The sequence below is a fragment of the Tiliqua scincoides genome, chromosome 4, assembly GCF_035046505.1.
Source record: "Tiliqua scincoides isolate rTilSci1 chromosome 4, rTilSci1.hap2, whole genome shotgun sequence".
Lineage (NCBI taxonomy): Eukaryota > Metazoa > Chordata > Lepidosauria > Squamata > Scincidae > Tiliqua > Tiliqua scincoides.
This window is the reverse complement of record NC_089824.1, coordinates 169,000,460-169,022,321: the sequence shown is the minus strand read 5'-3', so window position 1 is coordinate 169,022,321 and position 21,862 is coordinate 169,000,460. Positions and strand designations below refer to the sequence as shown.

At 43.7% G+C, this 21,862-nt stretch overlaps 1 protein-coding gene across 4 annotated transcripts in view; it reads left to right on the top strand.

Annotated features, from left to right (window-relative positions):
* The window catches only part of TEAD3 (TEA domain transcription factor 3), a 102,501-nt gene that overhangs the window by 70,338 nt on the left and 10,301 nt on the right, over positions 1 to 21,862 (top strand). For 2 of the 4 annotated variants that reach the window (XM_066623343.1, XM_066623339.1), the window contains 7 exons: positions 9,226 to 9,290; positions 13,209 to 13,271; positions 13,399 to 13,461; positions 17,028 to 17,039; positions 17,860 to 17,997; positions 19,177 to 19,220; positions 20,582 to 20,643. In XM_066623343.1, coding sequence (XP_066479440.1) covers positions 17,031 to 17,039; positions 17,860 to 17,997; positions 19,177 to 19,220; positions 20,582 to 20,643 — 253 coding nt within the window. In that variant the 5' untranslated portion in view covers positions 9,226 to 9,290; positions 13,209 to 13,271; positions 13,399 to 13,461; positions 17,028 to 17,030. The remainder of the gene's footprint in view (positions 1 to 9,225; positions 9,291 to 13,208; positions 13,272 to 13,398; positions 13,462 to 17,027; positions 17,040 to 17,859; positions 17,998 to 19,176; positions 19,221 to 20,581; positions 20,644 to 21,862) is intronic. The other 2 variants (XM_066623340.1, XM_066623341.1) reach the window with 2 other exon arrangements.

Sequence of the window (21,862 nt, the reverse complement as noted above, 5' to 3'; positions counted from 1 at the left end):
GTGTTTTTATCACTTCTGACTTGCAAAGTGCCCTACAATCTTTATAGTATATTTGCAATAGCCCTGTGAGGTAGGCTAGCCCTGTTCTGTTCAATAGCCCTGTTCTGTTTTAGGCATTGCAGATTCGGCATTGTATGGGAGGTGCGTGAAACAGTATCTTGAAAGTTTCTTCCTCATCCTTTTTTTCATTTTAATGCAGGGATGTCCAAACTTTTTGGCAGGAGGACCACATCATCTCTCTGACACTGTGTCGGGGGCCAGGGGAAAAAAAGAATTAATTTACATTTCAAATTTGAATAAATTTACACAAATGAATATATTAGAGATGGAACTCATATGAATGAATGATGGTCTTGCAATAGCTTATGGTCTATAAAAGGCCTTGCACAAAGCAAGACCAACCTTTCCTTCGCTGCCATTGCTGCATCACAGATGTGAAACAACAAGCAGTGGAGGGAACCCTCATCCCACAGCTCACGCAAGAGATCGAACAGTCGCCCTCATGCTGAGAGCAGTTGCATCTGGCCAGTCTAGCAAATCTAGCAAATCTTCGGAGGGTCAGAGGCTCATGGGAGACTGGGAGCTCCCCACAGGCTGGATTGGGAGTCCCCAAGGGCCACAAGTGGCCCCCGGGCCAGGGTTTGGGCATCCCTGTTTTAATATAAAGCAGTCGGGGGGGGGGTGGTTATCAGTTTGGTTGGAATGGTTTGGTTGGCCAACCCTTCCACTCTAGCTATTTTTCCACTTCAAGTTAGTTCCCCAGCTCTTTTCCACTCACAGAGAGGGGTAAAAGTACAAGTACCCAAGTGCAACCTCTTGAGGCTGCTTTTCATTTAAAAAAAATAAGTCTGGAGACTGCTACATGCATCTTCCATCTAATACAGTATCTAGTCTGGACAAGCATGGAAGAACTTGGAGTCAGAACATGTGGCCTGCCCCCAAGTCTATTGAGTGTATAGGAAGGAATTTTCTGCATTTCGATCCTGCCCTCTGTGTGACCAGACAGGTTTGCAGCAACCAGTATGGTACACAGCAATGTAATTATATGTAAATACATGTATAGCCTTTTTTGTTGGAACTGGACACTGTTTGCTGGCAAGAGAATGAAAAGTTGACATGGTGGTTTCAGGCTCACACCTCTGACATAGTAACCTTAGAGTTTTATGCTGATCAGTTGGTCAGTTACCCAAGACCCATGTCCTTTATACTTTAGCAGCAACTGGGATTACATGTCTTGCCACAAGAGTACTAATTGAATGTCACACACAGTGCATGCTTTGAATAGAGACTGGCACTCTTGGTAGCCCTACTCACCTACTCTAGTGTGTGGACTTGAACTGGAAACTTTAAATGGAAAGGTACTTAATCTGATAGACTGGGCCAAAACATAGGCCATTTAATCAGGTTCCTTGTTACTAGTCATGGTCACTCCTGTCCACTCCAGAGAGGTGTACTAGAAATCAAAGAACTGTAACATCATGTAGTAGCGTGGAGTTTAGAGACACCCAGAACACCGTCCTCTGTTGCCTGATCAGCAACAGATTAGCATGGCAAAATCGCAAACAGTGGCACAGTGGCCATAATTAAAATAAGAAGATGGCTACATGAGCATGTTGTCTGGTCATAATAGCAAGGAGGAGATACTGTGATCTTGGAGGCATCAGGGGCTCTAGCAGCAGAACCCTAGCATATTACTCTGCACTGCCCTGGTAGTTTGTTGGGAGAGGGAACATACGGTTGGGAGAGAATGGTATTGCAACAATCTGTTCATAACATAAGAACATAAGAACAGCCCCACTGGATCAGGCCAGAGGCCCATCTAGTCCAGCTTCCTGTATCTCACAGCGGCCCACCAAATGCCCCAGGGAGCACACCAGATAACAAGAGACCTGCATCCTGGTGCCCTCCCTTGCATCTGGCATTCTGACATAGCCCATTACTATAATCAGGAGGTTGTACATGCACATCATGGCTTGTAACCCATAATGGATTTTTCCTCCAGAAACTTGTCCAATCCCCTTTTAAAGGCATCCAGGCCAGATGCCATCACCACATCCTGTGGCAAGGAGTTCCACAGACCAACCACACGCTGAGTAAAGAAATATTTTCTTTTGTCTGTTCTAACTCTCCCAAACACTCAATTTTAGCGGAGGTCCCCTGGTTCTGGTGTTATGTGAGAGTGTAAAGAGCATCTCTTTATCCACTCTGTCCATCCCCTGCATAATTTTGTATGTCTCAATCATGTGCCCCCTCAGGCGTCTCTTTTCTAGGCTGAAGAGACCCAAACGCCGTAGCCTTTCCTCATAAGGAAGGTGCCCCAGCCCCGTAATCATCTTAGTCGCTCTCTTTTGCACCTTTTCCATTTCCGCTATGTCCTTTTTGAGATGTGGCTACCAGAACTGGATGCAATACTCCAGGTGTGGCCTTACCATAGATTTGCACAATGGCATTATAATATTAGCCATTTTGTTCTCAATACCTTTTCTAATGATCCCAAGCATAGAATTGGCCTTCTTTACTGCTGCCGCACATTGAGTCGACACTTTCATTGACCTGTCCACCACCACCCCAAGATCTCTCTCCTGATCTGTCACAGACAGCTCAGAACCCATCAGCTTATATGTGAAGTTTTGATTTTTCACCCCAATGTGTATGACTTTACACTTACTGACATCGAAGTGCATCTGCATTTTGCTGCCCATTCTGCCAGTCTGGAGAGATCCTTCTGGAGCTCCTCACAATCACTTCTGGTCTTCACCACTCGGAAAAGTTTGGTGTCGTCTGCAAACTTAGCCACTTCACTGCTCACCCCTGTCTCCAGATCATTTATGAAGAGGTTGAAAAGCACCGGTCCCAGGACAGATCCTTGGGGCACACCGCTTTTCACCTCTCTCCATTGTGAAAATTGCCCATTGACACCCACTCTCTGCTTCTTGGCCTCCAACCAGTTTTCAATCCATGAGAGGACCTGTCCTCTAATTCCCTGACTGTGGAGTTTTTTCAGTAGCCTTTGGTGAGGGACCGTGTCAAACGCCTTCTGAAAGTCCAGATATATAATGTCCACGGGTTCTCCCACATCCACATGCCTGTTGACCTTTTCAAAGAATTCTATAAGGTTCGTGAGGCAAGACATACCCTTACAAAAGCCATGCTGACTCTCCCTCAGCAAGGCCTGTTCGTCTATGTGTTTTGAGATCCTATCTTTGATGAGGCATTCCACCATCTTACCCGGTATGGATGTTAGGCTGACTGGCCTGTAGTTTCTGGGTCCCCCCTCTTTCCCTTTTTAAAGATAGGCGTGACATTTGCTATGCTCCAGACATTTCCTTCTGGCACCGTGGCCATTTTGAGGGACAAGTTGCATATCTTAGTCAAGAGATCAGCAACTTCATTTTTCAATTCCTTAATAACTCTTGGGTGGATGCCATCAGGGCCCAGCGACTTATTGATCTTTAATTTATAAATGAGGTCTGAAACATCATCTCTTTTAACCTCTATCTGACTTAATTCCTCGGTCAGGAGGGGCCGTTCAGGCAGCGGTATCTGCCCAAGGTCTTCTACCGTGAAGACAGATGCAAAGAACACATCTCGGCAGATGTTCGGCAGAGATGAGGTTGCACAAAGTCACCAGTGGGGTTTTACTTGACCTGACTTGTTGCTTGTCCCAAATATTAATTTGCTTTTCCCTTTAGGATCCCAATTTGAGCATTTCGTTGTGCTCATCTAAGACAGCCCCCATCCTGATGATGATTATAACTATCCCTGGTACTGAGTGGTCAGGCACAGAGTGAGTTGTTCTTGGACTGCACTCACACTCACTGGCCTGTTTGAGCAATTGCTTGACACCTGCTGGCCTCCAGGTCGTGAGGCCCTGATGTCCTCTAACAGTAAGAAATAGCTCCTCTCCCAATGACTGTTGACATTGTACTGTAGGAAAATAGGAGGTAACCTTATACGGAGTCAGACTCTTGTCCACACAGCTCGCTGTTGTCTAAAGCAGTGGCTCTCCAGAATTTCAAGTGGGGCTGTTTCCCACCCCTGCTTGGGACCGCATACGTTCTGCCACTCAGCTAGGATTCTTGCCTCAACTTTTCCAAAACAGCTAGGCTGCTCTAGGATTCCTGCATCCTGGCAAGGACTGGTCATATTGGGACACCTGCAGGCATCCAGGTGTGAGGAGGACACAAATACCAGGTCAGGAGAGTGTTTTCTAATCAACAGATAGGTCAAAGGGCATTATGATGCAATTTATGTAGCACAGGTTACAAAGTGAAACAGTTGTTGTTCTAGACCAGTATTTCTAACCAAGTGAGGGGCATTCTCTGGGAGCCAGGCTGGTGTGGAATAAATGGAAGATGTGAGAAATGGCTGCCAAAGTCAGCCTTCTCCTTCAGACTGATGTGAAGGTGATGGGGCAGAGAAAAAAAAACCCTCCCAGAAATAACTGTGGACAACATATGGTACTTTGTCATTCCTCAATCTTTTTACTCACTGGTGAAGGAATCCTAATTGGAAGAGGGGGTGATCAGACTTAGAGGAGACAGTCCTCTGGGCATGCATCCCCAAGGGAGCAGACAGACCCCTTCCTAGCATGAAGGATCATTGGGATTGAAGGAAGTTCTGCTTGCCCTCCAGAAGACTTAATTTTGCATCTAGAAACTCTTCCTCTTGACTTCGTCTCCAAATTCTTTGTTTCTAATTTTACTTCAGAAGCCTCAACAATTCTGTTTTGCATCCAGAATCTGAAACGTTTCTGTCTCCTACTGATATTTCCCATTTTCAGAACTTCTTTGTCTCCAGTAATTTTCTTGTTTTCATGTTGTAATTATTTCTCAAATGAAATCAAAACTGGAAATAAAAAGCACTTGCACTAACTTGCATCCCTTTCTTCCTTGGTAAAGTTTGTCCCAAATACCCACGGTTTTATTTTTGTTTTGCCTTTCAGGATCCTTCTTCCAAGTTTTCTTTCTGCTCACCAAAAACATGCAGCCCTCCCTCCCCAATTATCTACCTCCACTCCTTAATTGTAACTATCTTGGATACCAGCTCTTAGCACACATCAGAACTAGACTTACCAACCATTGCTTACACCTGAACTGTTCTTGTCTTGGCAACATAACTTTTAGGAGGATGTGAGTCTCTATCTTGCTTTGCTTTGCTGCTGCTGGTCTGGTGAGCTAGGTAGCCTGGGGAAAGCAGGAGGCAGATTAGAAACCTCAGCAGTGGTGTGGTAAACAGGACATAAGGACATAAGAAAAGCCTGACTGAATCAGGCCAAAAGCTCATCTAGTCCAGCCTCCTGTATCTCACAGTGGCCCACCAAGTGCCTCAGGAAGCACACAAGACAACAGGAGACCTAAATCTTGGTACCCTCCCTCTTATCTGGCATTCTGAGGTAGCCTACCTCTAAAATCAGGAGGTTGCACATACCCATCACAGCTTGTAACCGTGATGGACTTTTCCTCCAGAAATTTGTCCAATCCCCTTTTAGAGGCATCCAGACCAAATGCCATCCCCACATCGTGTGGCAAGGAGTTCCACAGACTAATTACATGCTGGATGGTTGCTAGGAGTCTCTCATGCTTTCCCTGTAGTTTCTGTCTTATATCTCCTATCTAAGTCACGAGAAGTGCCAGAGACATCAGTAGAATGGCTGGGAGGTTTGCTATTGCTATCTTGGTAAAGACACTCTCCCTTCTCCTTTCCATCCCACCCTCCAGCAGTGCGGCAGCATCCAAAGAGATGTCATACCTTCACTAGTGCAAGAAATAGTTAAGTTGCTCAGTATTACCTTTGAAGATCAAAATTTTAGAGGTTGAACAAAATCATAGCAATGACTACAGTTAGTATTGTAAGACCACCAGGCTATTAACTCCTCCACCAGTAAGTCTGTTGTTGACTTGAAAAGTCAACTGTAGTTAGTCAAATAAGCATCGGAAATTATCAGTGAAGAGTTTAAGGGCTTCAAAAATCTATGAAGTTGCCAATCCAAGAAGCCAATTAAATTAGCAGAGAAGTTCATTCCTCAGTTTATTATCTTCCAAATTCCCAGACCCACTGTTGGCAATGGCTTGGTCTTCCTTCTACTTGGGAGGGCCACATACCAAAGGGCCAGCTCCCTGTTGTGCTGCCCTTTAGCAAGCACATGGCAGCATGTTCAGGCACTGCTGCCAGTAGCAGCTTGAAACAGTTAACCAAGCCCCGAGCCAGGAAATCCAGCCCACAATGGATCTGGATGAATTCTACAGCAAGGAAAGTTGCCTCCTTCTCACTCCTCCCAAAGGGGGATGAGGGAATGAATAGTCCTATAGGGAAAGCAAGCAAGCAGTCTAACCGTCAGAGGGTCAAGGCAAACTCAGTTTGTGGAACCTTCCATATCTTCCTTGCTTGACTGAGGCTGGAATTCTGTGCACACTTTCCTGGGAGTAAGCCCCATTAAATAGAATCTGAGAAGACCCACATGGGATTGCTCTGTGAAGTAGCTTTCTAACCTTGTTTCTCCCTCCACTATATTTCATTAAAAAAGAGATCTGTTTATCTAGGAAACAGAATAAGAATTCAGACACACGTTAAAAGGAGTGTAGAAACACTTCAAAAGAATTAGACATTACATCTTATCTAGTATTCCTACGTGGCTTTTAAGATGCTGAATGTCATAAGCCAGAAGGCAAAATTTTCCATAAGCAAAATACTTGAGTTGCAAAAGTTCATAGAAGTTATTTTAAAATGCTCTTCCTCTCTTCTCCTAAGCGGTAGGCCTGATGTTTGCGTCCATGGAAACGGTGATTCAGTTGGTGCAGGAACTGGACATCCTGAGTCAATTAAAATGCTTCCCCTCTGAAAAGAAACATTTCTTTGATCTAGTGTGATGTCAGATCCCACATGGGAGAGAGCCAGTCAGAAGCAATTGTTTGACGTTTGGTAGCAGATGATTGGCTACTGAGCTTGTGCATGAAATTCAAGGTGGTATGCAGGAAGCTAGTTGAATCTACCACATCAGCAAATTGAGATGCGGCTCCAGGTTATTTGTGTAGGTGTTGGTCAGGATAGTGTTTGTCAGGATAGTGGCAGTGGTGGTGCTTTTCTTCTTGCTGGTAAGTTGGGTGCCGCCAGTCCCCACCCCCAATACCTCTGGCCTTGCTGCATCAAAGGTGGCAGTGACAGCTGCACTTAAATGAAGTGCTGCTGCCACCACCCACATGAGAGGGTTCCTTTGGCAGGCTTATTGGACAGTGGGCAAGCAAAAGTGCTCCTCACAGCACTGGATGACTGGAGCTACCAATTTAATTTCCCGTAAAGCACCTGATGTAGCATTGGGCATGTGAGAGAATTAAAATGATGCATACCCACCAATGTCAATATCAAGATAGTCTCATTAGAAATCCTAACTTTAAACCAATACATGGTTGACAGGTGTGACTGAAGACTTAAGTCATGATGGCTGCAAAATTGCAATGTTGTACAGCCTCATCACAAGAACATTAATCTCTCAGGCTGGGCTCTTGCAATCCGTGTCCCCACCAAGGGAATACTGTGTTTCTTAATCCAGAATATACTTGTGGGAGAGGGAGGGGGGAGTACTGAGCAGTTTGCAGTTGATCAGGCTGCCAGGGCTATTTCTTGGGGCTGTTGTGCTGTTGAGTTCTGTGCCACATTTCCCTTAACGGTGAAGGAAGAGGTTGAGAGAAAGCCTTGAATATACAGACAGATATTTGTGAGTTGCATTTTATGTGGCAGCAGTAATTGAAGCCCAGAAGGGGCAGCTCCTCACAGTTGCAGGGCTCTGTTAATTGGCCTTCCAAGGTTCTACAGGGTCAAAAAGTACAGTGCTAGTTAGTGGGGCTGTTCTGCCCCACCCCCACCCCCGTAAAAGGGAGCAAGTCCTCTGAGGCTTGCTTTTTTTCCACCCATGTCAAGGGATGTGCAGTGAGCCAGCTGGCTTTTATGATGCGGGCATTGTTTCTCCAGTATGTGGCATCCTCCTCCTCTCTCCCTCGCAAGCGGTGCTGTTTGACCCTGTGCAGCACCTGGCCTTGTCTGTTCCTGAGCGGGATCATGGGTGAGGGATCGTGGTGTGTCTTCGTTTACAGAGGGAGGCCTGTTCTCTGAGCTCTCATCCAGTGCCTGCCTTGAAAGGAATACGGGGTATTGGCACTGCCAGAACAACCACAGTTGTTTCAGCTTTCTAAATTTATTTTTTTAAAGATATGCTAAGTTGGCTGCAAGGGCATTTCAGCTAGCTTCAGCCACCACCATCTGGTCCATTAAAATAAATCTGGCGTGCTTCCCCACCCCATTCCCCCCCCACACACACGCCCCATGTTTGGAGGGGAGGGGACAAGGGAAAAGAAAGCTCCCAGCTGCTCTGACGTTTGACTTTAGATTGGCCACAGCTGGCCTGTAAAATGTAGAGCAAAAGCACTTCTGCTTCATATTAGGTTGAGGAGGATGCGGAGTGCTGTTTTAAAAAGCCAGTGCCACTTAAAATATGCGCTAGGGAGTGTGTCCTGTTGTCGTGTGTCACAGAATCAAACCCTGAAATTTGGAATTGGGGTGTTCTGTGTCTTCATTGTGTAGCTCTTTTTGACTCTGTGCTGTGTGACGTTTTCTTGGGTTCAGATGAGGCAATGGGAAGCATCACTAAGATTCTGGACCAAAGTGCACACTCTGGTTATGTGGGTGCAATGATGAAGGGGTGGTGGAATTGGGCAAGAAGCATTTCAGGTTCCTGGCCTCTTCCTCAGCAGTGGCCTCTCTAGTCTTGGGCCTCTCCCAGCACAGTGGGAGGAAATTCTGTAACTGGCACAATGGGAGCAGCAGTTTTTCTTGTGAGGTTTCTGGGTGTCCTGTGTTTGTGCCCTCCTTTCTGTGTGCACCCTTCAGTTTCATGTTGCTTTGCCATTTCTGCAGAGTGCTCTAAGTGACTTGTTCACTGTCTAAACCGCCAGGGTCTCAGAAAGGGCCTTTGGTGGCCACCTTGTTCATTTTGACAACTGTTGTGTTAGCGCCATCTTCTGGTAAAATGCCACAGGACTAGGAATGGTGCTTTGGCTGTTTTCCAGGCTGAGGGTGCAGGGAAATCTTGGGGGCTAGGTGGCAAATACAAAATACAAATTTTATAAATAATATACATTTTTATATTAATGTTGAGAGTGTGAAGGTTTGAAGAAGGACCTGGGGACAAGACTCTAGCTTTGCATCATGTTTTATTTCCTTTGCTTTTAGGCCGCAATGAATTGATAGCAAGATATATCAAGCTGCGAACGGGGAAAACACGGACAAGAAAGCAGGTAAAAATGAATTTGGAGCTTATTTCCATTTTCTTTAAGATTGAAAACAAAAAAGCACCTTGCGCTAGCAAATATGTATTTATCAGAAAGTGGCACCCTTTAAATATTCGCTGAAATTGTTTGCATGAACATGTGTTCATTCGTCATAATTCAGTGTGTCATTGAACTGGGTGTACAAAAGTTATGAGAATTGGCACCTGCTTGATTAATATCTTGGGATCCTTGGTTGAAAGCCAAGAAGTCTAATGAGAACAGGAACTCCCAAACGCCTTGCTGCATTACATGTGCTCAAAACAAGTACAGGCTTTCCAAAATTTTCCTTTCAGAACCAGGTTGGAACCAGGGTGACCAGAAGTCCTCTTTTTCCAGGACATGTCCTCTTTTTTTATCCTAGTGTCCTGAAAAAGAACTGAGATATCTTCCTTTTCCCTGTGAGCAGGCAGCACAGAACCTTCTTGCAATTAATAAATTATATGTAATCGTAGGTAATATAGTTTTAAATTTAATAATGAGTAATACTGTGTTTAAATTAACCTCATGAAATCAGAATACAAGTGTTTTTAGCTTTTGTCATGTCCTACATTTTTCTGGGATGTCCTACCTTTTAGGCTGCCTTATCCTCTTTTGAGGTTATGACATCTGGTCACTCTGGTTGGAACTAGAAGAGTTCTGACATTTTACGTTATCTCCCTCAAGCAAACTTGCCTGTCCCTTTTTATTGTCCACCCGAGATGCGCCTCCCTCCAGAACACCAAGTCTCCATGTGGCATTTTAACTTCTCTGATGAACTGGGAAGGACTCTGAAGCAAAAGTGTCCATAGAGCACTGTAGGGGGTGCTGTTAAAAGTAGAAATGTTGGATGGCCAAAGTGAAAGTGTTTTGTGGCACAGACATGTATTTCAAATGGGGAATGAGCCATATGGGAAATTCACACTCCATTGTTTGCTTCTATCTCTGTTCTCAGCTGTAGATGCGGCTTGGATCTTTAGAAACTGAGGGTGTGTGTCTGAACCAGCACACTGTTGAGCCGAATTTTGTTTTGTCTTCTGTTCTTTGCAGTTGGGAGGAGTAATTTTTTTGCACACTGCCCATACTGGACATGTGCTTTTCTCATCCTGGAATGTCAGGCTGGTTTTTTTTCTCCTTAATAAATACTGCAAATGAAGAACTTCACCCTTACCCATCAAATTAACAAGTATGTTCAAAAACAAAGGGAAGCAGCCAGAATCTTAGGCCCTGCCAACAGAAAAAATGAATATAGTAGCGAGGTGCCTGGCTCCATGGGCTCAAATTCACATGCACAAGTAAAGAGAGAGAGAGACTCTGATAGTGAAAGAGGTGGGACAGTGGCCAAGAAGAGGGCCAGAGTAAGATTTCTTTGTAATGAAGTGTTATTTGAATGAACCAGAAGTGGAATGCAAATAGTTACAAATCATAGGATGTGGTACAATCTGCACTACATGCTTGTGTGACTAATAGTAGCAGAGAGCAAAACAAAAATGGCCAGCCTGGAAGTCACCCCTGGATCTTGAAGCTTTTTTGTTGTTTTCTATTGCAGAGCTGCATAGATGTTTCCAGAACCAAACTTCTGGTTCACTGCTTTAGTGCACAATTGGAAGTCAAGGAAAAGGAATTAGATGGGGAGGGGTGACAACACTATAATGTATGCATCCACCCTGCATTTGTTTTACCCTGTCCTGCAGACTCCCAAGGAATCAGTACAAGGTCAGCTGAAATGTTACATGAGTTGTGGGTATTAAGTCTAGTGAAAGAGTACATCTGAAACCTGAAAAAAGGACCTCTAGGTAACAGTGGTTTGTGTGTATTTGAGCACAATCCTAACCAACTTTCCAGCGCTGGCATAGCTGTGCCAGTGGGGCATGTGCTGCATCCTGCAGTGGGGGGGGGGCGCAGTCACAAAGGCCTCCTCAAGGCAGGAGTTTGTTCCCTTACCTTGGAGTTGCATTGCCCTTATCTCCGTGCTAGAAAGTTGATTAGGATTACGTCCTTCCTCTTACTTGTAGGATAGGAATGCTTTGACTATCTATAAATTCTGTAGACATTTCAAGTAATCTCAGAATTTCTGTAGCAGCTGACAGGGTCAGTTTGAGCACTACATTTGTTCAAACACTTCACCTCTTAAAGAGGTGTGGCAAATAGTTTCTCATTTAGTATTCAGTTTGTCTTTATATCTAGCTAGCACTTATCCTGTATGCTATGATAGTTTGAGGAGGATAATTGCAGAAATTTCTGAATAACTGAGCAATTGTAGCTATAACCACAGACATGGAAAAAGGGTTCTTTCTTGCATTCATGCTCCCTCCACCCACCCGTAAACATGCAAGAGAAACTCTGGATTGTTTAAATGTCAATGGTGGGCGATTGCACACTTCCTTGTGGAACTCCCAGCTCTCATGAGTTGCGCTACCCTGTGTGATCTGACATATCAATGAAAGTCAGTGTGTGTGTGTTGGAAGGGGACGAACATTCAGAAAATGTATTTGCAGAGCTTACAGCAGCTCCCCTTTCTGGATGGTTGTGTTCCCACTACAGTGAAACTGGAAATGTTAAGTCAATACCTGCACTGGTGTCTGTAGGTACTAGTGTGCTACTGGGTCGGTTGGCAAAAAATGGGTCTTGTCAATTTGAATCTTTGCATCATATGTATCTAGAGCTGTTGTGCCTGTCTTCCAAGTTTGCCACTGCTATGCCATTCTGTTGGAATGCTAGGTTTAAGTAACTGGAGCGGACTTATACCATAGTCCTAAATGCATTTAATTGGGTTGCAAGCTTTACCGAGTGGTAGGAGTCCAGCTATCTAGCAAAGTGGGTATTAGCCTTCATTGTGAAAGGGAGCAGATGTGACTTGCCTTTTACTGCTGCCCACAAAATTTATTTCACCTCGCCAGCAATGCTAATCATTGAAGAGATGTCCTAGTATGGTATAAAATCTGTAGAAAGGAAGACTTAGATACTGTCTGTCTCACTATGTGTCTATACAAATAGTGTAGTAACCAGTCTCTTCATCTGTACTCTTAAATTTGTAAAGATGCCACTTCACCTTTCTGTGAAGCTTGTGCAATATTTTGTTAGTGGGAAACTCTGCATTGTCAATTCCCACAAAGAGTCTTTCTGGAGGCAGTTTTAAGACCAGTATAAACTGTGGGTTTCTATGCAAAATATTAATCTGCCTCTCAGAGCTATGGTCCCATAGCTAATATACTATTTTTGCTCTGCAGAAATGACTCAGGGTCTTGGATGCCATATACGTATTAGCTGTTGTGACAACTGTATAAAGATGGTGGTGCCATCTTTCTCTGAAAGATCACAGAATTTAGACTCAGAATTCTACTCATTTAACTTTTGTGGCAAAAACAGAAGGCCGTTTGCAAACCCGAACGCCTTAAATTCGTGTTCCTTAATGTTTTACAACTTCCGTAGCAGGAGAAAATGTGGCAACACTGCATGAATAATGGTTCTATTCCTGAAGCCAAGATGCTCAGCAGTATGAGAAACAATAAAGATTATATTTGCTATAATATTATATAGCAAGTATACATTATACTTGCAATAATAACTTGCTCTGCGTGCTGTTAAGCGAATAAAGCTGCATTCTAAAAGGCAATTCCAGGGATGCTGTCCTCAAATGCTTAACACCAGTCTTGGTCCCTGGCAGACAGTCACTGTACAATTTTCTTCCAGCTGGGGACTTGGTCATACATTTTCAATCAGTGTTTAACTGTCATTCCCTTTGAGTGTTTCTACCTGTCCTCTGGAACTTCAGCTGGCTTAGGAGACCTGTGTGTGTATGTGTGTGTGTCACCTGGGTGCTTGAGCACTGTTGTCACACAAAACAATGTGGGATCATGTCTTCATTCTGTTTGTGTTTTCCTTTTTGAATGGCTTGGCGGGGCCTAGGTGTCTAGCCATATACAGGTTCTAGCTCGGAAGAAGGTGCGAGAGTACCAGGTTGGCATTAAGGTACGTTGGAGACCCTGCCCATGCGTCCGTGGTGTGTGAGCATGGGCAGCCCCCTCTCCTTCCTCTCCTCTCCTCTGGTTGACGGCTCTGCTGTTTTTCCCCTCTCCTTCTGCTTTTCTCTCTGCAGGTCTCTAGCCACTTGCAGGTTCTAGCCAGACGGAAATCTCGTGAGATTCAGTCCAAGCTGAAGGTACGCGCTTCCCCGGCTTTCCCACCTTTGAGCCATGGCTATGCTGGCAACTAACACGCTGTGCTCTGTGGTTGCCGCTCTTTTTCCTTTTTATGTCTTTGCTCCCTCCCTTTGTTCCTGGGACCAGAAGCTTTCACATAATCTATCTGGGAAAGCTACCTCAGAACATAAGAAGCTGCCTTAAACAGTCACTGATACATTGAATTCAGTACAGGGACTACCAGTAGCAGTGAATCTTCGGGGTTTCAGTTTTTCCCAGCTCTGCCTAGTGATACCAGGGATTGAACCAGAACTTTCTGTGTGCAAACATAGGCTGTAAATTTGAGTTATGGTCCCAGTGGTCTAGTTAATCTTCTAAAGACTATGAAGCCATCCCAGTCCAGGATCAGAACACACACAAAATAAATTTTATTTTTTTTTACTCAGTGTATAATTAATCTCTGGAAATCTTTGCCATTGGATGCTGTAATGGCATCTGGCCTGGATGCCTTTCAAATAGGATTGGACAGATTTTTGGTGGAAAAGTCAATTACAGTTTACAAGTTATGATGACTGTGTGAAACCTCCAGGTTATAGTGGTAGTCTATCTCCAAATTCCAGATGCAAGGGATTAGCAACAAGATACCGATGTCTTGTTATCTTGTGCTTTCTGAGAGGCATCTGGTGAGCCACTGTAAGATATAGGAACCTGAACTAAATGGGCCCTTGGCCTGATCCAGCAGGGCTCTTATGTTCTGATTACACTGAGGAGGGTGAGAGAGTGATAGCTGGAATCCTCAAGTGACCATTGGTCTAGCATGTGGCGGTTCTACATTTCTCCACAGGCACCTGCCACTACTTATCCACCTTTGGTATATTTCTGGTGCAGTTGCTCCCACTGTAACCACAGGAATTGGGATCTTGTCTGAGCTAAGGAAATGCTATTGGATCAGCAGTGTTTGTGAATGTGACATAGCAGTAGTAAATGACCATTACTTCTGAATTGTAGTAGAATGGGAAAGGACTCCATGGTCTCTACTGGCTCATATCCTCCTTCCTGGTCACCATTCAGTAGCCATGGCAGCTTACTACTGCTATATCACTTCATCAGCCATAGGATTATGATTCGTAGAGTAGCATTATGCTAGACTGAACATAGGAAAGGATTGGAGCTCAAACCAAGATTGACCTGTTATGGCCACTGTGGCCATGCAGCAAAACAGAAAATAATCTGCTTAACAAAGCAGAACTCTTTTGGAATGCTTTTTATGTAGGAAAAAACTGTTGTAAAAATCCCATGTTAGGTATGTACAGATTCTAATCACTATCTTGGGTGGTGATGGTGGGTTGTGTGTTAACAAAAACCAAGACTGAAGTATATTAAAAGACCCTCAACATGTTATGTTTGAACCCCATATTTATCTTAGCAGGTATAGGAACAGGTGAAGTTTAAGGTTTTTCTCTGTCATTGCATATGACGGTCTTTACAGGTAGTTGGGCTCATTTAAAGGAGGCTCATTTAATGGGATGAGCTGGTTAGGACGAAGAGATACAGGAGATGGGTATATTCCATTGTGGTTTGCTCTTACAGATTCAGGATACTTGACACATGATCAGGGAACCAGGAGCCAAGGAAGTTGAGCAGGGATAAAACTGGAGAGCTTTTATCCTGTGGTTGGCTTCCCTTTTCTTCTTTCTTTCTTTAACTGGAGATTGGCTAACCTTTCCTAAAACCCTTTCCTCTGTGTGTTCTGTGTATTGTGATTTGCAGAGTTAATGTGCTTGTAGAAAACACATATATGGGTGGGTCTTAATGGAGAGTGAAGAACACTTTGAACTGTTACTGGTCTTTCTCCATTGCTGTTTGGTGTGTGTATTGGAAAGCACCTAGAGTTTCCAACCTATTGAGCTGCGCCAATTGTTTCATCTAAAATAGCTAACAGGGTCCACAACCAGATTAGTTGCCTATACAATTTTGCCCAGGCTCAAAATGTAATACAGTTGAATTAAGTTCTCACTCTTGCAGAACAGTGTTCAGTGGTAGAATCTTTTGCAGTGGGTGGTCATGGCTTGCTTCAGAGTTCCAAATGGATCAAGTTGAAGCTGTGGCTTTGTCCTTGGGTACAAAACATGCACTAAAGGACAGGTGGCTTCAGCATTTATAAGTTGCACTTGCCTGATGTAAGCACATCTGCTAAGTTTCTCCCTGTGTATCTACATGTGTATCTCCATGTGTATATCTGCAAGTATATTCATACTTATAGCTGGGGCTTTGTGTATTTCACAACTTTATTCATTATGTTACATTCCTTGAAAATATAATGCATCTATTTAATTATACATTGATAGAGGTGTTTGAAAACAGTGTTATTTATTTTACTCAGAAGTAAGCCCATTGTGTTGGCTTATTTAGGATATAATTCTGTCTTATTCACTGGAAATAAACACCTCTATACAGGCCTTAAAAGCATCTGAAAAGCCCTAAACACTATACAGAACAAAAGTAAACAGGCCTGCCATCAGACTTATGCTCTTAATGTAAAACAAGATACATAAGGAGAAAAGTGCAGGAGAATTCATTGGGAGAAGCCAACATCTGGTTTCTATGTCTGCAGCTACCCTGTGCCATTTCTATGCCAGTCATATTGTGCTCTGTCAAACCTGGAAAATGCTCAGCTACAGACAAAACTAATAGCAAGCTGATACTCTGAGGAGTGCCCATAAAATCCCATACCTTGTGATGACAGGTCCACCTGAGAGGACTTTTAAATGTGTATATGCTTGTTCTGTGCTCCATTTGCTACCACCCTTATAGTCCTAAACTGCAGAGCAATGCCTAGTCTCAGTTTGCAATGTCCCTAAGCATTAGGGACAAAAAGGAAAAGTGGAGTTCAGTTGCCATCTTAGCCCTATCCAGGAAGATCAAAAGCAAATCGCAAAGAAACACACAAGATCTATTGGCCTAAGCAGTTCTCTGCTTCTTGTTTTAAGAACTGTGTAAACTAATCCCAACTCAAATCCCAAAGTGTCAGTTTTTAATTATATGGGTACTTTTCTGTGCCTACTTTCAAAAGTTGTGTGTTCACAGTCCAGGAACCTAAACTCAGTCACACATCATAATATACACTTATGTGTTCTGTATAGTTTAGCCGACACATGATAGGAGAGTGGCATGACCAGACCTTACATATTCGTTGCACTACAATCTCTGCAAGAATGTTATTATCCCCATTCAGTCCTGATCAGACCAAGACAGTCAATGCACCCTTCTTCATGCACCCTGTCCTTGATTTGTAAATATGACAAAGTTACCTGTTCCAATAAACCTTGTTCTAGTCACTCCTCTTTTTCTTAATTCCTCTGGAACCATGGGCCCCAGATTATCATTTCCACAAACAGATTCTCGTAGAAACCAGCCCCTCTGATGTAGTTTGTTTACTAAAGTGAAGCTTGGCTTTCTCTGACACATCAAGGTCCTATTATGTTAATAGCTGTAATGAATTGTGTAGGCTCCTTACTCCGCACTCCAGTGCCCAGTGTGACAGCAGAAGTATTAACCATGTTTATTTTTTTTTCCCCACACACAGGCCATGAACTTGGTAAGTGCCATTCAATTTCATCTCTGTCCCATTAAATTCTTGGTGGTTTGTGTACCACCAAGGAAAAGGAGGTAGAAAGCAGAAACCTTTATGCTGTATGGCAGAGGTCCTCAAATTATCAGCTGCCAGGGTCACAGTCTTGCTCTTAGGGTGAGCCAAAGGGGGTCAAGTATATAGAAAATAATATATCCATTTTGTGTGGATATACACACAAAATTTTGATAATTTTCACAATAGAAGAAACATATACTGCAGAATATTTTCAGTAACTTGGCTGTTTGTTATTTCTTGCTCTTAGCAAGAACAACCTAGTCTAGCAGTCAACTTCATCCAGCAGGAGGAAGGCAAAGCATGGTGGCAGGAGAAGAGGAATGAATGGAGGGACCCTGTGTAATTATAATGCCATTGGGCTCAGCAAGTCAATCAAAATGTGTTAGTGGTCTGGATGTGTTCTGTTGTTTGGGGACTCCTTCTCCGTAGGAACTGAAATGAAGTGCAGGATTGCTGGAAGTAGCAAATGAATAGCTGTCAAATTGAGAGGTTATTGGAAAGCTGAGGTTGAAGACCTGGATAAACGCCAGAATGTATATTTGTTTTCTCCTTCTCTGAACTACAAATCTGTTCTAAACCGCAAATTCCACATTCCTAGCTGGATCTAGTGACAAAATTCTAGTCTGTCTAGTCATGAGGTACTTGGTTGAAAGGAAGCAGAGTTAAAATGATCAAGTTTTGTGTAGATTGATCTTCAATCTCAGATGGTTACTGCTGATTTGGGCTGATGACTCCTCTGTTCTGCTTCTTCTCTCCCCTCTTTTTGAAGGATCAGGTCTCGAAGGACAAGGCTCTGCAGAGTATGGCTTCCATGTCGTCTGCACAGATTGTATCTGCCAGTGTCCTGCAGAACAAGCTCAGCCCCCCTCCTCCACTCCCTCAGGCTGTCTTCTCTGCTCCTACCAGGGTAAGAAATGCTTCAGTGTGCTCTTGCCTTTTTTAGAGGAAGTCAAACCAATAGTTAACTCTGCATAAGGGTAGATGTGAATGTAGTGTCAGTAGCTTCTATTACAGAAGGTGGTACCAGGGTGACGTAAGTAGAGATGATTCCAAAATGGGATTTGTTTGACTGTGTAACTCACATAAACAGATAGGCTTACCTTAGAACAGGGGTGTCCAAACCATGGCCTGAGGACCACTTGCAGCCTTCAATGACTGCCAATCTGGCCCGCAGAGAGCCCTCAGTCTCCAATGAGACTCTGGCCCTCCAGAGACTTGCTGGAGCCTGCGCTGGCCCAGCGCAGCTGCTCTCAGCATGAGGGAGACTGTTCGACCTCTTGCATGAGCTGTGGGACGAGGGCTTCCTCCTCTGCTTGTTGTTTCATGTCTGTGATGCAGCAGTGGCAGTGAAGGAAAGGGTGGCCTTGCTTTGTGCAAGGCCTTTTTTAGGCCTTGAGCTATTGCAAGACCTTCATTCATTCATATGAGTTCCATCTCTAATATATTCATTTGTGTAAATTTATGTAAATTTATTCAAATTTGAAATGTAAATTAATTCCTTTTTTCTGGGCTCCCAATGCAGTGTCAGAGAGATGATGTGGCCCTCCTGCCAAAACGTTTGGACACCCCTGGCTCAGAACATGTTATGTGTACTTTTCCTGTGACTGTGTATATTATCCCCAGTACATATCCATTATCCTATCCCTCTCCACCCCACTTCTGTCTTTTGCAAATCTGACACATGTCCTTCATTTAACTCTTGTTCCACACATGGGAGGTCTTGTTCCATCTTGCCTGCCCTGACACCCTCATCTAATCCTTCTCACCTTGTAATTTCTGCACATGTATGCACACACATGCATGCACATCACTATCTAGTTGTGGCAAACCAAATCCAGACAATGCCTAGGGGCTCACTGGTTCTGTGTGAAACTCCCAGCTGCTCCATTCCTTTTTGTTTCTTTTTAATTTTGTGTTGCTACTTTTCCAAGCTGTCCTACATAGACATGTAGGACATGTTGCTACATGTCCTTCATAGACAGTTGCTTAATGTAGCAATGAATTCCTTTGATCTGAGCAACAGCAGCTTTAAAATCAGCTGTCAGGCATACCCTCGATTTCATTATATGTGTTTTCATTTCCTCAGTTTTGGAGTGGACCTATCCCAGGACAGTCTGGACCTTCTCAGGAGTAAGTAAAGATCTCTGCAAAGGCTTGAACATGACTTTCAGGGAATAGACTCTTGGAAAAACGTGGAGTTGCATATCAGTTAGAGCTGGACACTGGTGGAGGGATTCTGAATTGTTGCACAGAAGCTAGTGCCAGTTAGCTGTCTGTGAGCAAGTGGCTCATTTATTCCTGTGTTTCTAAACCACTGCATTCAGATTCTTCCAGATGAAGAGCTTATTCAAGCAGGCATAATTGAGAGCTTGCGTGGGGGCGGGGGGAATAAACCAATCCAAGTCTCGTGTAAGGGTCAATTTGTTGGAAAACTCCCCTATCTGACAACATTGCCCTACATCAAAAAACCACAAAAGGAGAGGCTAGATTAAGACAACTTTATCTGATGGGGCAAACTTTTGACACAACAGTCAGTATTCACTGTGGACGGGGAGTGCCTTCAAAGAAATATCTTCCCAACTGCATAACGTTCCAGCTATTATTGTTTGCATTTTTAGTTTTGCCCTGAGCGTGCAGAACAACCTCAATGTGTAGGTGTCAGTGTTGGCTGGGTGAAATGTACATGGAGGTGTAAGTGTACATGATGTCCATGAGAATATTTAAACAATAAGTGCAATTGGATCTCTGCCCCCAATTCCCCTACGCTTTGAAATACATCCTTTAAAACCTTGAGATCCTCCTAATGCACTGACAAATGTGCTCTGAAAAGTAGACAAACATTTCATCCATCCAAAAAACCCAAAACGCTTACATGTGTGCTGTCTCCTTTACTGTTTCCTAATGCTGCATTTCCAAAGGATAGATACAGTTTCTGCCCCCCCCCCGATCATCTCTATCACTTGGAGGCAGATTTCATTGGGTTAGGAGGAAGAGGAGAACTAATCATTGCCGTCCTTTGCTTATATATGGAGGACTTCATAGTCATTGGAATGCTATGTTTGACCATGTCAGTATCTCCAATACAAGTTGTCCAGTGTTTGTGTAGCAGTAATACATACACCAGAAACTGCAATACAAAAAACACCATGAAGTCATTGTTTACTTTTGATGATACAGCAACCACAGAACCATAGATTCACAACAGGTGGGAGACTTGCTTTATAGATGATGTTGGTCAGGCTCCTCTGATTTTGGTGCATCACTACTGAAGGTTAACTGCACCTATCCTGTTGTGAACTGAACTGGTCAATTTCTGTTCCTTAAAGAGCAGGGAAGACAGGTGGGGAGAAAGGGAGAACACTACGAGAACTGATGGCCCTTGTCCAAGGAGTTCTAGTTTCTGTTTATCTTGGTGATCTGTAGGAGACATCCACCTTTGAATGACTTGTATAAGATGAGACTGACCTTTTTGACAATATTTTGTTTTTCAGCATTAAACCTTTTGCACAACCAGCCTACCCCATCCAGCCACCCATGCCTCCATCACTAGCCAGTAAGTCATTTGGCTCACCTCCTTTCTCCAGCTGATACATTGCCTCATAAAGAAACAAAGTGGTGTTAGCTTTCCGTACCCAGTTCCAATATCTGGTCCCACTTACTCATACACACAATAGCTGTTCTCTGTCAATACATTTTTTGGTGGCTGAAAACTTATTCTTGATCAAGGTTAGTGGATTTCTCCAACATCCTTCGGAGATATTGCATATCTTATTAGTCCCCTCCAAATGGTTAACTCTTTTTCTTCCTTTTCCGAAGTGGGGTTATGGTGTACGTTTTTGTCCATGGGCAAATGGCAGCTTTGGAAAGACAACTAAAATTGGGGGAAATGATTTCAGGGACAACAACTCGTTCCCCCAGTACTGTGGCTCTGACCCAAGTTGGGGCGGGTCCTCACAGCTGCTTCAAGCGGGAAATGCAAAGGAGGATTCAATCTTGAATCTCCTTTGGGTCTGAACTAAAGAGTGGTTACCACCTTCCCATGCATTAGGATGTGTCTGCATGGAATTTTGCAGTCATGCTGTAAGACCACATCCTTACAGCTGATATGCTCCCTGAGATGGAGTTATGCTTTTCCGTCTTGCAGATGGAGATGTAAAGAGGGCAGCCATTGTTGGAATTGTCTTCATAGCCAAAGTCATAGTAGGCTTGTGGAAGTGCAGGAGGGAGGGAGACCTCATCAGTAAAACAGAAATATATGGCAAAAATGGAACCCAAAGATGGGAAAAATTCTGTGGAGACATGCTCCTTTTGCATTATGAAAGGTGTTTCCCAGCCTCTAAGTATTATTATTTTTAGGATGTTCTGAGAGATTGAGCAAACCCTTCCCTACTATGTGGGTGTACCTATATTTAAGTTGTCCATTGATCTCTTTATCTTAGCCCCCAGCTACCCATCATCTGTGATATGGGGTGGGTGGATGGAAGACCTTCCTGGTAATAGGAAATTATGCAGCTATCAGAAAGTTTATTTCTCTCATGATCTTCCTGGTACTCTTTACCTAAAGACATCTTTGTGGATAGGAGGATATGTTTGTCTTTCCCCCCCTGTAATAGCTGGGATCTTAAGTGATACTCAACCCAGACAGTCCATTCCATATGACCTGTACTTCCATCTGGAGTTTAGGAAATTGCCACTCCATTCCATCTTTTTGTTCATGATGAACCTTGGTTCAGGGCACAGGGAGAACCTAATTCATTTCTTTTCAGCTATTT